Source organism: Melospiza melodia, chromosome 2 (genome assembly GCF_035770615.1).
Source record: "Melospiza melodia melodia isolate bMelMel2 chromosome 2, bMelMel2.pri, whole genome shotgun sequence".
In the NCBI taxonomy this organism is placed as follows: Eukaryota; Metazoa; Chordata; class Aves; order Passeriformes; family Passerellidae; genus Melospiza; species Melospiza melodia.
In genome coordinates this window covers 27336592-27353370 of record NC_086195.1, presented here as the reverse complement: position 1 = coordinate 27353370, position 16779 = coordinate 27336592, and the positions used below count along the sequence as shown (strand labels likewise).

Genomic DNA, 16779 nt, shown 5'->3' with positions numbered 1-16779 from the left:
CTTTTACACAGCAAACCACAGGAGTAAGAATAACTACTTAGCTTCCCTCAGCCATGTTCAGCATAAAATAATTAATCTCAAAATGTATTAAATTTTCTCCACCTAAAATCTTAGGTTTTAGGCACCTGGAAAATGCAAATCATCATTCATTAGCTATTTAAATCTGCTATTATCTCACACATAGCATCTGATAATTCTCAATCATTAGGATCTCAAGGAGCATATGAACCTGTTTACATACAAAAATTGGTACGTAAGCTTTCTGAGAAGGATCATTTTACCAACTGCTAAACAGATAACACTGTCATTCAGGTGAAGACTTAATAATACTAAGCAAGTGGGGTAAAGCATTCATAGAAAGCTGTGGAAGGGGAAACGTAGGCCAAATTAAACAGTCTGCTATTCACATGCTTTCTGAACAAGTTGTCAGCCACATACTATTTACTTAAGACAACAAGAAGAAAAGAAATCCATACCTGTGTACGTTTTCCATGGCTGCTACTTCCGCCAGAGCAGCTAAGCTAAAGAATGCAGACACCGCTGGCATATCTGACGTAATACTATGATTTTCTTCTGTCTCTGTGTTTCTGGAGCATTCACTGTTGCAGTCTGCTTCTGCACTTGATGATTTTTGAAGACTACTTTGTGGCAGCTCTTTTGGCTTCTCCTCTGCAAAGAAAGAAAGTTAAGCATGCAGACATAGTCCATAAATCCACTGCAGCCTATTGATATGCTGACTAGTCTGGTGTTAACAGAACCTGTACCTTTAGGATTTTGATTCTGCCAGTGTCATCTGATCCATGCTGTAACCTCTTCTGAATCAAGCTACTGGGTCAAAAGCACAGTACTAAGGTTTATGAAGCAGTTTACTGATTTTGCATTCAACTGAATTTCATCTTTTCATTCAGGCAAGAGAGCTTTTGTGTATGTTTTAGATACAGCAGTCCTGAAAGATTATCTTACTGGAGAACTCCAACAGGGACTCTGGCATTACTGGAAACAAATTTTGAAAGGTAACCATTCTCCTTTTCTCTCTGCATCAGTTCGCAGTTCTTAGAGTGAAATACCCAGGGAGATAAGATAAATTTGGTCATTCAAATAAAGGAAGTTGGCCATTACGGACTCAGTGATTTCCCAGGTGGTTGATAGCTGTATATTAAATAACGACCATTCTAAGCAGGTAAGAAAACAAGCTAATTAAAAACCACTGCCCTGATAGGTTGCTTGTACCCTCAAAACATTCTCCAACCACTCAGTTTTAATGAAATTTTAACTCAAATTTCCTTACCCAGTGTCCCTGCTGCTGGTGACACTCGCCCATCTGCTGTTCGGACAAGATGTGTGATCTTAGTTTTCCTTGCTTTCCTTTTCTGGCTGCCAACTAAAGGCTCATGCATCATTGCTGGCTCTGGAGTGTTTAGGGCAGATATAGAAATTTTATTCTTCCAGGCACTCTCACTGGAATTTCTGTCTTCTAATAGTATGGCTGGAAGAGAATAAAAATGCAACTTTAGATGTAGAATAATTCACTAGCTATGCTCATTTTGCATCTAACTGTAAAAAACTGCTCCTCACAGGTACTCAAGAGCATAACCCATGCCAAGACATGATCTGAATGCCACAGATGTCTGCAGTGAAGTTAACAGAATCCATCTCAAAGACAATACTGAAGGTTCAAGTTTCTAATATTTGCCAAGAAAACTGTGAGATTGGCAGCAGCACTGGAGTGAGAGCAGGGCATTGCTCTGTATAAAACATTCTGCAACAGAAGATGTCAGCAGGTGGCTAAGAGACAAAATGTATTTAAGGAACAACAAGGGTCTTCACATAAGCTTATCTTAGCTCACAGACAGACTGACAAGCAGAATTCAGCAATTCTTGACTAAAACCTAGTCTTACCTCTTTCGTCACTCTACATCAGCTCCTCTAAGAAAGGGAAATACTGCCTTTTACAAAATAACAAACCTTAAAAAACACCCCAAAGGCTGCAAATAAAAAAGCATAACTGGATCATAGCTGAAGACAAGCATGCTAAAAAAAAGGAAGTAAGCATGGGATAGAATACCATGTCAGAAATACTGCCCATATAAATTCAGAGAATGAGAAAGGAACAGTTTAAATCTTTCTCAGCAGCTCCAGTGTTGATGTTCTGAAGTAGCTTTTCACCCCAAACTGGAACATGATCCCAAATTTTCACTCAACTAAAGAGTTTATTTTAATCTTGTTCAAAAAGAAATTGGTCAGATAGCAATCACAAAACATATTTAAACTTCCAAAGTCTGAGCTCAGTGCCTAGTAGTCAACTGTTTGTAATTTGCATTGATTCAATAAGCCATTCTGCTGATCCCACAGGGTATCACTAGTACATGAAGGCAATCTGCGACATCCTTTTCCCTCCTGTGATAAAGTGCTATGAAGCCTGCCCCATCTGTGATCACTATCAGCCAGGGTTAGAAAGAGGCTACAGGTAGCAAATGCTCAGGTAATTTTTTACAGGTGCCTGTCCAACCTGTTTTGAAATTGGAAATACTCATGATACCTGCACCAAGTTCTTGAGGTATTTTTTCCCAGTACATTGCCATCCTGAACGATTATGTATTTTTTCCTAATGCCTGCACTTCATCCCTCCTGCTGCATTTTCAACTCATTATTTTATTTACTCTCTGTCAGGTTATACCCCATCTCTTTGCAACAGTCCTTGATATATTTTCTGCAGCTCTTACTGTATCTACAGTTAGCTTACTCTTCCCTTCAGTTCAGTTTAATCTTTCTCCCTGTTTTAAAGACTTTTTAAAGACACATCTGTCACTTTTTCAGTGGTTTGACCAGCAAAAATTACACACACAGAACTGAGCCAGAGTGCAAACAACTGCTCTTTAAGAAGGCCTAAGAAATGAACAATTCCAATCTCCTGCACTGAGACTGGTGGTGTCACACAGGAGCATCCAGCCCCACAAACTGTGCACAAAAGCCTAACTGTTGGCCTAAGTCTGCATGGTCTTTGCCTTTCACGTTAGTTTGAAACTGTTTATTGTTAGTTTTGTAGATTTAATGAACTTTCAATTCAAAGATATAGCTAATAACACCTTTATATTTTGCTGGCTTTTTAAACTGTTCATTGTGTGAGAATGTGGACTAGATGAAGAAAATAGCTGTAACACACTTCATCTTGTTAGCAGTTACCCTTTGCTCTTCTGTTTGAATGGGAAGGACCTTTTAATGTTTCATTGTCTAAGAACACAGTCAGATCTAGTACATACATGCATAGACATTTGAAATTTTCCAAACTTTAATTTGTTTGTGATTTTAATTCACCTATGTTCTCCTGTAAAATATTTTTGAACTTGTGCATGTTGCTAATTTGGAAAAAAAGCACACAGTTTTAATTAGCATTTTGAAGTGCTTAGCTCTAGCTGCCAACCTCTCCAGAGCATAGCTTTGCTGTAAAACTGATTTTGTTGTAGAGAGTGCTCAAGAGAAAGCACAGGAAAAGATCCACCCTGTAACAGTCCAATTAAGTAGAAGCACCAATGACTGCAAATGTGACTTTCAAGTAACTCAGCTGGGCCAACAGTGAGATGTTCAGATAAGCTTTGTGCATCGAGACCAGGATGTTAATTGGAATGTATAATTAAACAGGCAGCTTTCTCTCCAGATTTCTTATTTGGGAATTCGTAAGTGTTGATTATATTTTAATGTAATGGTCTGGTTGTAGTCCAACACTATCTGTTAATTCTGATTTGCTCTAATTAGCATTTTGACACTGCTGTCTACTTCTAGTTTGATTGAGTTTATAATGGTTTTAATCTTAGTACTACAAACCACTATTTTATTTTTTTTACATTTAATAAAAACATTAAGATATGATTTCAAACAATGAACAGCATATGATTAAAAGAGACTTGATTTGGTATGCATTTAATTAGATGTGTTGTATGTCAGGTCACTAGAAATGAACTTGATTGATCACTACAGCTGAGGTTCCCTTTTATATTTTTCTTTCTTATATTGTATGTGTCAAAAAAATAAAGAGAAAAAAAACCTTGAAAGGTAAAATAGGCAATAGTGGAAGACATAAGGAACATATGATGTTACCATGTTTGACTAAGAAACAGCAGAAAACAGCAGGTGGCTGTAAAAGCTCAGATGCAGTGAGTATATTCCCTCTCCATGTTTTTATATTGTTTTATATTCCCTCTCCCAGGTTTTTATTTTAATCCTTGAAATAAGACTTGAAAGTCATCTACTTCCCTTTTTTCCTCTAGCTCGAAAAAAAGCTCTTTATCACTTCAACATAACATTGCTGCCATACAGTCCTGAAGAAGGAAGAATTGAAGGTGAACAGTGATATTTTGTGTGTGTGGGTGCAGGGTGACTGTTGAAGGGAAGAGCATATTTTTCTCTTCTCTAGAAGTCTAAGTGGACACTGGGTTTAGAAGTCATTTCACTGACTTTTTTACAGAGTATTATTCAAGTAGACATAAACCCTGACTTGGACATCACACAAAGGCTTGACTGGCAAGACCCTTTGCGCTGACCTCTAGAGGAGAAAGGAGTCCATGTTTCAACAACTCTATATCTAAACTATGTGCACTCTATATCTAAACTATGTGCTCCTGCACCTTCTTCAAGAGGAACAGCATCCCACTGCTTCAAGTGACAAAGGTATATCCATGCAGAAGCTCCAAATCAGGACCTGGTTTTGTTCTGCAGGAAAGATAGGACTAGCCAGGTTTAATTCCCTGTAATTTTCTTTAATCCATTTGATATCCATTCTGCTTCCACACTGTCCTGCATTCAAGAGCTGTCCCAAGAGGAACTCAGCTAATTTTCAGGGGAACACTGTCTAGACATGCAATGAGGTTCTGCAGTTACTGAGCAGTCCTGCCAACACGTCTCCATGACAGTGGCATGGGCAGAACTACCAGGCTATCTTTGCAAGCAGAGTTGAGAATATGCCATGAAGGTGTGGGCCTTCAGGCATGCCTACACCACATGGCAGAAATGACTCAGAGAGACATATCCAGAGGTCAATGCCAGATGGTTTCCTCAGCTAGGTTTGTTAAAGGTCTGCACGGACAGTTTAACCTATTGTGCAGGCATGCAGAGGTTCCCCCCTATTTTTGTCAACAAGAAAAACAAAGTCAATTGAACAGACCACACCACAGCTCTTCAGATGAGCTTTTCAGACCAAGCCCCAAACACAGATTTTACAGAATTTCTTTAGTGATGCCTGTTATATGAGAGAGCTGCAGTAGTTTAACCACACTTAGCGGAGAACAAACTCTCTGTGGGTCTAAGCATGCTGGTATCAAGGAAGAAAGGTGGGCTTAAAAGATTTAATTGTCTTTATGAAGATAAACAGTGAAAATCTAGCCAGACAGAGCACCACTCAAGTCATCACTGTCTACAGAACCACTTTACCAAGGAAGTGATGCCGGACTGACCTGGCAGAAATTCCAGCACTTCTGACAATCGGAAACTGCTACAATACTGCTTTGGGGCCAGGCAGCACACAGAGATGCAGCAAGGTCTGGGGACTAACAAGCAGAGATACAAAGCAGCAGATGGTCAAAGCAGGTGTAAGAGACAGTGGCCTGCGCAGGAAGCTCCGCTGCAGGAGCCTGTTCTGATCCAGCCCTCCTCCAACCAGAATGGTTGCCAAGGGCACAGAGCTACTGGTTCCCTCTGGGGTACAAGTGCCACAAAACAGGGCTCTGATGTGTGTGGGAGAGCTGCTGTAGGAGCAGGCACAGCGACAGGGCTGCTTCATGTGTGAGCCGGTGCTGAGACCGGTGCACGTGTTCATCCTCTCTTCTCCTCTTCCTGTGCCAAGGCCCATGTTACAGCTGGCTGCTGCACAGACTATGCAAGAGCCTCAGCACAGCTCACTAAGTGTACCTGCAAAGATGCAATCATTGTGACTTGTTACTTCAAGTACTGCATCCCATCAGAAAGCCTTTCTGGTGTGGCAGAAAAATAAAACTCCCAGATGAGTGTTAACTTTCCCAAACAGGCATGGGTCCAGCTGTGCTTCTGTCAGCCTTCCTAAGGAGGAGATGTATCTATTGACATATTAAACAGCATTACTCTGTGCTCTCTGTAGCATTTCACTGGGGTTTAACTGGGCTGTACCCTGCTCTATGAACAGCTGCAAACTCTTAATATGGTGACGTGCACTGGTGCTGCTGTCTACAGTGTGGTCAAAATTCACTCAGATTTTCATACCAGAGACACACGGACAGCACAGAACAATCACATTAAATCTGCCTCTACTGCACTTACTTTCCTTCATTCCTAACAGATGCACACAGGCACACACACTTTTCAAGATGAAAAAACATGAAGCCAGCATGACCTCTGCTGACAGCAATCATTCCAAGTGTCTCCTCTGCAGCTATACAAATATTCAAGCTCCTTCTTTCTGCAAAATTAACTTCATAAAAACCAAAACCGCACATTAGTTAGACTTGACACACCGCAAGTACAGACTAACCACAAAACGGAGTGGAAGTTTTCATTTATTGTTTGATTCACAAAATGTTAAAATAAATATTATCAGAATTGAAATGAAGATTCTGGGATTCCCATATTGAATGTTGCAGAATATGAGACAGCTCAGCCACACAATTAGGGCCTGTTGTCTAGGAACTCCTGGATAGAGGATGAAGATCTGTAGGCAGCATATGAGGGAGAGGCTGTCCAGCATTTGCTGAGGCCATGCCCATACTGCCCTTTGCTGATCAACATTTTGGTTTCAGTCACTAACAGTACATTTCAAGAGTAGGCAAGACTCCAAATTTTCTCCCCTCTGTAATTCAGGGGAAAGTGCAGTTCCCCATCAATATACAGACATCCTTTCCTCTGATGATTATATGTGAGCTGTGTAAGGCTCCTAAGTTCATGTCTTTGCTTTAGTCTTGGGAGGAACTTAGCAAGCTGGCTCTGCCCCGGCAAATGCACAGACACATCTTTAATGTTTAGAAACTATGACATTATTCACATGCTTAACTTCCAAGGACATGCCTCTGTGCTGTGCTGGAATGAGGCCAGGGTACTCAACACTTGCCAGGGTTGAATCTTTGATCATAGTGCACACTTCACTTTGTATCAAAACAGGCTGGCTTCTTTTAAACAAATGCAGGGTTTGACATTTTGTTTACTCACATTTTTATCTGAAAATTTTAAGGAATTTATATTTTTTACTCTTTATCATCTATTAAATGCTTCCTGTTTCTTTACCATTAGGAGAATTTAAACACTCATTTTTCTTAATAATTTGTTTATTTCTCCATAATTTGTCTATAAATAATTCAGGAACAAAATGTGAATGATGCCAAATAAAAATTATGCTAATGTGTGATGCCTTTTTTTACACCAACATGGAAGCAAGATAGTTACTTCTCATAAGCAACTGCCACAACATATTCGTTGTACAAATACAACAAGACAGAGCAAGTAATTTCCAATTATTTGTACTATGGAATGCAGAAGAGCAGGCAGAGCCTATGTGGGAAAATAGCATATGTGCAACAAAGATGACAGAAAACACAGCACCAGGAAAGGAGAGGAAATTACATGGCCAAGTATTAGGAAAAGATATTAACCATTAAGGTAGCTGGGGAAACTGGAGATGGGAACAGCAATTTTATTATCTTAGAGATGAACATGGGTGGGGAAGAAACCGAACAAAATTAATGGAGTTAAGTAAGCAGAACTAGAGAGGTTTTTCCTACATTACACGAACAATGCAGGAGAGAACACCACTGTGGAACAGAGGAACAGACTGGGCATGACTTTAATAGTGTGGGCAACATGATGATAAAAGAAAAAGCACCTAGGGAAGCAGCCTAAGCTATAATCCTGTACATACTGTACACTCAAAAATGCCTCTCAACAGTTGTGAGTTCCTAGTGTGCAGAATTATGATACTGTAACAAGAAAAATATTTTAGAGATAGCGGGCAGACAAGGTCCAGAACATAACTTAAAAAACTGCAGAAGGTATTTTCAGTATGAAGCAAACAGAAAGCTGGTTTAAGATCTCTACAGAGGCAGGGTTGGATGCTGGTATTTCTGAGATCTGGTGCAGAAACAAGCGTCTTACATCCTGACCAGGCTCTTGCACCTTGACCAGCTGCAGTCTGCAAAGTTCCAGACAGCAAGAAATCACAGGAATAGTAGATAGGGACATGCAAAAATGCTCTGGCAAAATAATATGGTCACTGATACAGAAGAATGCAGATAAGAGCAACCTAAGGACTACAGAGCTGTGAGCCGTAGAAAATAAAGGTTTTCGGGGCCTACTGCAGAACTGCCCTTGCTTTGTCAGCTCTGCTGCATGGCATCTCAACAGGGAAACTGTAATTTAAGGGAAATGCCAAGTAAAAACAAAACAGCATCATACTGGAGTAAAGTAATATTAGCTGGAGCCAGAAGGCAATGGAATCACAGAAGACAGGGAAAATAAGGAACCAAAGCAGTCAAAGACTAGATAGCTGAGGTGTCTCTGCCTAGAAGCATTTCCCCAAGACTGAATTGAGAAAGAAGGAAGCTGAAAACCTTAATTAAGCAACGCACCAGTACCTGTGTCCGGAACATTAAGCTTCTTTCTGTGCTTAAATTTGCTGACAATTTTGTGGAATAAGTTCTTTTTCTGAGACTGGAATGAACCTACAGACAACATTAATAATACACACTTTTAATCAGAAGCTTGAAAAAGAGTACAACAGTCACACTAGGTACTGCACAACCTCCCCTTCCTATAATACAAGTTGCCATTTGACAGGGAAACACAAAACCTGACCTTCTGCCTGGAGGGACTGTGGACGCTTTCAGCAAGCTGTAGTTCAATCCACCACCTCCCCATGTTTAAGTGCATACAATGCATTTTGGGGAATGAAACCCTTAGGAAAGCCTAGCCATACAAAACAGGGGGGTTTTCTCACTTACCTAAATATTTACTCTCTTTTGCACGTATACTGGGCTTGGCTGGCAGGGAGTAAACTTAACAGCACTGGAAACACACGCATGGTTTAGTTACTGCTGAGCAGTGTTTACAGATCATCATGATCTCTCTTATTCTGGCACCCCAGGAAGCAGGCTGGGGGTGCTCAAGAGGCTGGGAGGGGACACAGTGGGGACAGCTGACCCACATGGGCCAAGACGCATTTTGCACCACACTCAGCACAAAACTATGTTGGGGAAAGTCTTTTTTAAAGTTGTCCATTGCTCAGGTACTGGCTGGACATCAGTTTGCTAGTAGTGAGTGCTGGCTTTTGCATTACTTGTTTCCTCCCTCCAACTTATGAAACTGTCTTCTTCTTGATCCAGCGTAAGAGTTTTGCAAAACTACACCCAGGAAGTATTTTTCCTTGTTTTTGCTCTTCCTATTATCTTCTATATCCCACTGTAGGAGGGAGCAATAGGGTGGAAACATACTTACCAGTCAGGACCAACCCACCACAGGATGCAAGAGCTACAACTGCCTTTCTGGTGACCAGAAATGAGATATATTAAGTCCAAAAGTTAAAACCTCCAGAGGAGGAAGGTGAAGTTAAGTCCAGCTCAGGGTATCATTCCTACTTTGTTCATGGAGTCTTTACTAGGAGCAGTCAGAAGACATCTTGTGTGACATTGGACAATGAAATATGGCACTATCAGATGTCATCAAGAAGTTAGCCTTTGCCTCATTAGGGGAGCAGTCAGATATAACAGCAACACAGGCATAAGAGATGCATAATCTCCACAATGCAAAGCAAATTTTAGGGAGTTTACAGAAACTGAACTTCAAAATCTTATTTCTAAAGACACAGTGGACAAACAATTCTTCAGACTAGTTCAGAACAGACCAGCCCAAACAGAAATGAGATGCTATGCATGTGACATGATTTATAGCCTAACAAGCAAGTGTCCTTCCCATCTCTAGCTCACCTGTAACAAGATTCTACCCACCACAAATACTGGCCTTTTCCACACCTCCTCATCCTTAAAAGTAACCAGATACAAACACTGGCTACTGGGTCACAACTGCAACCATACAGGAAATGTGCAATCAGGGTAAATCTACTTATACATCTGCAATTCACCATCTCAGACTCCATATGCAAAGAAAAAAAAAAAAAAAGAGTAAAGTGTGTAGCACATGGAAGAAGTATTTAGTCCTATGAAGTGAAAGCCATTCACAGACACTAGGCTGTCTCATTGTCCTAGGTTACAATATAAAGATGTACTCTCTTCCCGTCCCCAAAAGCTGTTGAAATCAGGAGGAGCATTGTTTTTCCTTATCTCCTGTTAATGGGCCCATCAATGCCTTTCCACATGACTCAGAGATAACTCCCTCCAGGATCCATTTCTGTTTAATGGACCCACCACATGACTCATAGAACGATTTCAGCCTATTGTGAGATGCTCCACCCAGGGGGGAGGAGCTAAGCATCCCCACCTGGATATAATCTGGGGTTGGGGACAGAGCAGTCAGTCCACTGGACTCCCAGAGGAACAGCTGTCTTTTCCACTGATCTTCAGAGGAAGACTACATCCTATCTACAGGATCACTGCTCCAAAAGAACCACATCTGCCACTCCAGGAGGACTGCAGCCACCAATCCAACTGGACTGCTACCAACACCCTGAACAACAGGGTGTCAGGTTCTATTCTGACTTTGTCAGTGGTTTTTTTCTTTTCTATTATTGCATGTATTATGGTTTTCCTTTTTCCTAATAAATTGTATTTCCAATTTAGAGTCTCTCACTGGTTTTGCTTTCAAACCAAAACATTAATCAATACTGAAAATTACTGAGAGAAAGCTAAAATTCAGACAGAGGCAGGCATAGAAACTTTAGCATCTCGCCCCTGTTGGATTTGTGGCTCACTGCTACTTCTTTCTCAATATGGAAGAAATCAAAACTTTGGAGAAAGATTAATAAGCTTCCAAAAATCTAGAAGCCAAACAACAAACCAAATAAAGTCAAGCAAGAGATCATCTCGGGCAACACCACCTTGAATGTGAACAGCTTTACTAGAATCTGTATAGGAAACACTTGAGAGTACAATAGAAGAGGCCATATTCACTCAAACTTACTGAAGTGTTGCTCTGCAAATTTTACAACAGTTTCCTAAGTATCACAGAGGACTAGTCTAGTGTCAGAGCAACAAAAATGTAAATCAAGGAATGAAAAAGCTCGGAGAGCTTGAGCAAAAGCCCAAGTGAAAGGACTAAGCTTTTCTTGAGACCAAGTTCAGATACTTCATCCACATCAACAGAAACAAGTCTTTCCACCAGTTCCACGAGAAGACAGAGGTACGTAGCTACATGATTCTTGTGACATTTGTTACTATTATTCTTTATTTAGCTGATTAGTGATTTTTTTCAGGTGCTTGGAAGAAGCAATATGTTACATATCACCCATGTCTCAATTTCTACAGCTCAACCTGCACAATACAAACCACTTCAATCACTATGACAGACAGTGAGCCAGTGTCAGCAACTCCAAGCAGAATAACTGAGATGAAAAACTCATATGACAAGCACTGCACACAGGGGGAAACCTGTGTCTTTCATCTCTTTTTTTCCCCACATCAAAGGCACCTTTGTCATCAGCCTGTATCTGCAAAATGCCATTTTCTTATATGGAAAATTGAAGGAATTTAGTAGAGCCAAAAGAAAATCTGCCCTTCAGTAAGGAAACCTTCTATTTTCTTCCCTTTTAGCTCGTGTGAGCTCCTGCCCAGTGAGACAGTGCCCAGTGACACTTAGTATACCCTTTGGCCAGAAATGCATTGAAAGAGAAGACTGGCTAATAGCTAAATAAGTCAACAGTTCATACTTGGACTTAACAATGTAAATCTGACTCCACAAGAAACTTCATCCACACCCTCTGCCTTAACAGCCACCATGCTGGAGTTGACAGAATGCCTGGCTGGGCCACACCTGCTTCATGGGGACAACAGGCAAGTATTCCAAGACTTTGAACAAATGCCACTTGTGAACATTCAATCCAGAGAAAACCCATGACTGAAAAAACTAACCTGAAAGTCTTGCTGTTAGGCAATGGACCCTAGATGTGCCTTGCTACAGAAAGCTGAAAAAAACCTTTTCATTTTAGTTTGCTTGACATTGTGGTACAGCCATCTACTAATCTTGCTCTGTTGGAAATGTTCTATACGGTTATTCCTCTCCCTAGCACTTCAGAAACTGCCACAGGATTTAATCCCTGCCTTGTCCATAGAGCTCACTGAGGGCAGTGGGGACTCTTCCTGGGAATACTTGATATGGCCAGTGGCAGCTGCCTGGGGAAGCAGCAGGCAAGAAAATGAACCATAACTGCACTTCCTCCAAATTTCTGGGCATAGGCTCCCTTTGCTCTCATAACGTTCCCTGTTTTAACGGATCTGATCAAATAGAGAATGTTTCAATAAGATCCTAACAAAATCAGGACAAACAGTTTGTGCATTTCTGCATCTCTCAGAGGAAGGCACTGTATTTTTAGGTCATGATCCTTGGAACATTACAGCACAAAATCTCCAAGCATCTGAATGCTTTGAACCAAGCCAAAAAAACCCCAGAGCTAATATCAAGAGGAATGCCACAAAGCAGCATCCGTTTTAAGCTGATGTTTTATTTCTAGTCCTAGAGGCCACAGACAAAAAAGCCAAAAAAAAAAAAAGTAGACAATCTCTTCCCCAAATAAAAGCACACTGTGCATTCCCCTCTTTGCTTTCCCAAAATGAAAGCTTTAGTGCAATGCGTAGTGTATAAGTGAGCATTTCTTCAAAGTACAAAGCAGAAATAATGACTCTGCCTGTTGCTCACTTTTGCATACAAGCATATTAGTGACTCACTGCAGACAGCCGACTTCTGCATGGTGGGATGTTTTGGCACATATGCCATTGGAAAGAAGGAAAAAAAAAAAGGAAACAGTCACAGCTCCAGTAAATGTCGGAGCAGGCCATCTGTACAGATTCAGTATAGCTGTATTCTTCAGCCATTTTGTGGCATTGTTATTGTGCGTGCACATTCCCAGTTCAGAACGCTTGATGTGGATTTTAACAAAGCTTTATAGCTTGTTCAGTCCTATTCCCATTGAAGAAAGACCCCCAATCTGAATTCTGCCCAGTGGGAGCAGAATTTAGACAATTTGGAAACTCTGGGGAAAAAAAGTGCCTCTCATTCAAGAGAAGGTTCAAATTTTCCTTTATACATATGGATGTGAAACAGCTTTCATGTTACAGGATTCCTCAGGTGTTTTTATGCGAAAGAACTGGATGAAGTGTGGACTGGAAATGACAAGCACAACAGCAGTAGTCAGTGGGCACTGCCCTACTGATTTTCCAGAGCAGGAAAACATCCTGACAAATCTGGCTGTGTGGTTAGGTGGCAGATCGTGCCTGTTGTAGGTATAGGCTAATGACATTTGATAGAGAATCAATCCAGCACAAAATAAAAGTTAAAGCAGTTAACATTTGGGGGTGGGGTGCAGAGAAACACCCCAAACCCAACAAACAAAAACATTTCTCTGTTTTTATTCACCCAACATCCTGAGGAAGGCTTATAGTGCAGCACTGCAACATATTTTCTAAATTTTACATATTCAGTAGACATCGTAGACTTCAAAAAATTAAGTAGTTACCTGTGCTGACTGAAAATGAGTAGATAGTTTATGATCCTGCACACACTCCTTCAGAAAAAGCAGCATATCATCTCAAGGAGTGTTTACTTAAACATATCCCTACTGATTTTTATCTGTTATTTGGAAACATCCAGAGGCTGAAAACACTTGTAGACACTATTTTTGCTGATCAACTCTTCTAATTACCTGGCAGAGACACACCCAGGGTAAAGCCTCACAGCAGAAACAGCTCCAGACAACACAGTAATGCAGGGCAGTGTGAAGCTAAGGTCTCCCACATCCACACGCAGTCACACTCATAAGATTATATTGACCCTTCATTGTTCATGCTCATTGCATAAAAATGCTACTTTTGTTTAATTCTAATGGTGTAAAAAAGCAGGACAATTCAAAGACCCATAACCACACCAAACCAAGCTCTATTATTTTGCATGATATGCCAGTTTCTCTTCCTGCAGTACTTGTAGTAGCCTCGCACACAGATCTGCTTGTGCTATACTTTTGGAGACCAGGATTCTCTAAGAGTCTTTATATTCATCACACTTCACCAGACAACAGCACAATGAGGCTCAATAGACTGTCAGTACATCACAAATTAAATTGAGGATTCAGCTTAATAAATGTTCGACTCAACAGGAACAAACCTAACTTACTAAGCTAGTAAGCTCGCCTATATTCACTTTTAGGTCAGATAACTTCAAATCCAAAACTCACATCCTAAGAAAATAAAACACATTTAAAATTGACCTACTGCCATCAAATATTTACTTTTTAGCAATCCCTCTTTTTCAGAAGAAAAATGGTTTGCTGGAAAGTTTTTCAACTACCTCTTGAGAACTGACTGAATCTTGCTTTTCAGGGAGTTGGAATGACCGCCACAAAACTATCAGCTTGCCCAGCTTAAGTGTGTGAATTCAGCATTCACTGGAATTAGGAGCAGGTATCACTAGCTCTGTCTGGATTTAAGTTTGGGGCTGTGGTTAGATGTTCACTACAGAAGGAGCAGTGTTACTATCCAATATTCCTGCCCTGGGGCTGCTTGTTGCAACCCCACAGCTCAGTTGGTGGAAAAGTTCATGTGATTGTTTACCATCTGCTCAGTGTAAAGTCAGCTGGCTTAATTTAAAGAGCCCTTATTGTCAGAGGCAAATGCTCCATGACTGTCTCTGCAGGGCTGTGCCAAAGCTACTCATATCAGGCTTGTAACCAGCCTGCAGTTATGTTTTTGACCTTCCCTTGAGACAAAGCCGAATATATTCCAAAGCTCTTTAAGCGATGCTAACTAAGATAAAAACTAAACTCTCCTTTGGGTATGAGCCTACCCAAAAGCAGAATGCAGTTCTGGCTACCTGGCTTGAGACAGAATTCTAGCTCACCATTCCCAAACAACACAGGACCTGCAGAATTTTTAAATATACAGACACCTGAACAGGTAAATACTGTAGTGAGAAATCCAGTGAGCTGCTACTACAACTTCAATTGCTAGATCACTGTAGTTGAGGAGGTTTTCTTCCCAACAGATGTTGCTTAATTACCAGTGTGTTATCATGCTGTAAAGTAATTAATTCATGCTCATTTAAGAAGTTCTGTCAAATACATACCATAAAACAAATTTAAAGGCAGCTGAAGTCAGATCTAGCTTGGTATTAGCACAAGTCTAATTTTGCAAAGTGGCTGTTCGACATCTAATTACAAAAATCAATACCAAAACTGGCATGCACTAGAAAAGAACAGCTGTTCAATCCTGCACACTGTAATGTGATTATTTGTGAAGCATTCAAAAGGCACAGATCTAATCCAGGGTCACCTGGCTAAAACAGCCGTATTAGATCTTAAAACCTGTCACTCAGTGGAACTACCATTGTTGCAGAAAAGAAAACCAACTTCACATTGCAAACTGTGCCTGATGAGGATCCTTTTGAGCATCCTTTTGTCTTGTGGAATTACTGGTATATAATTCCTTCATTTTGTGATGCTTCTATACTGTATACTTGCATCAGTATTTCTGCCACAGTATAAAAGTAGTTTTACCCTACCACATTGTCACTTCTCTACCACCTCTGTGTCACAAGTTTCCTGTATTAAAAAAATAGCCAAGTGTGTAATGAGTTTCTCCCTCCATGAGCCTCAGCAATGGAGCTGAGTATGGTAATGGAGCTGGGTATGGAATTGGTTTTCATGTCCTCTAACTTTTTTTTAATCACATCAGGACATTTTTGCTCAAAACTTATGACAGAACTATAATCTTGATAGAAGAAAAATTCCAGATGTTTCATTCAAGCATCTCTGATATCTTATGTATTAATTTACAGACACTAAAATTACAGTGAAATTAAAACTAAGCTTAGAAAATGTAACCTTTGATCATATGCCCTTTTCCCCCCATTTTCTCCTGGTAAAACTTGTCAAATTCACTTACCTCACAAATACTCATGTTTTTGAAAACCTTTCTTGCTACAAGAAATACATTTAGTGGACAAACTCTACCCAGTTCTACTTATCATGAAAACCAGCAATCAAGATTGAAAACAATCAGCCTGAAAACTAAACCAGATGAGAACCAACTAACTTCAGTGCTAGGTAATTCTTTGACTTCAGACTTTCCACAAGTAACAGTGAAGTAAGAATGTATAAATTCCTGAGCTTTTTACAGTACTGCCATTGTTTAAGAACTTCCTGCACTTGGCAACTTACCTTTGTTGGATTTTGGTAGTTCACATGAGCCGCTTCCAATCTTTCGCTTTTTCCTCGAAACAGATGAATTTTTCCTGTCAAAGGTAATAGGACTGTATTGAGGAAGGCTGTTGAATTTCTTTGCAAATTCTTCTTCCAATTTTGCTAAGCTAAATGGGAAACAAAACCATTCAAATTAAATGTAACTCTTTCTGGAGAAAAAAATATATTGTTTAAGAGCATGTCTGTGCATAAACACACACCTTTCTACACAGAGAGAGGGGAAAATCAGGTAAATTCACACACTGTAAACACCAAACCAGTATATATTAATCCAGCTTTGGAATGAGAATGTACATTTCTGCTTCTGCATTTGTAACAGTGCAAATTGATTACCTTAGTAGCATATGTTAAAATTAGAAAAAAAAAAAATCAATGTCATACTGGTGACATTTAGCTCTGTTTGCTGCACAGAT

At 40.2% G+C, this 16779-nt stretch overlaps 1 protein-coding gene across 8 annotated transcripts in view; it reads right to left on the bottom strand.

Moving 5' to 3' along the window:
- BBX (BBX high mobility group box domain containing) overlaps nt 1–16779 on the bottom strand; it is a 139913-nt gene that overhangs the window by 10258 nt on the left and 112876 nt on the right. For 5 of the 8 annotated variants that reach the window (XM_063148184.1, XM_063148182.1, XM_063148181.1 and 2 more), the window contains 4 exons: nt 16325–16473; nt 8586–8672; nt 1289–1486; nt 477–669 (listed from right to left, as the gene is read on the bottom strand). In XM_063148184.1, the coding sequence (XP_063004254.1) occupies nt 477–669; nt 1289–1486; nt 8586–8672; nt 16325–16473 (627 nt within the window). The remainder of the gene's footprint in view (nt 1–476; nt 670–1288; nt 1487–8585; nt 8673–16324; nt 16474–16779) is intronic. The other 3 variants (XM_063148186.1, XM_063148188.1, XM_063148189.1) reach the window with 3 other exon arrangements.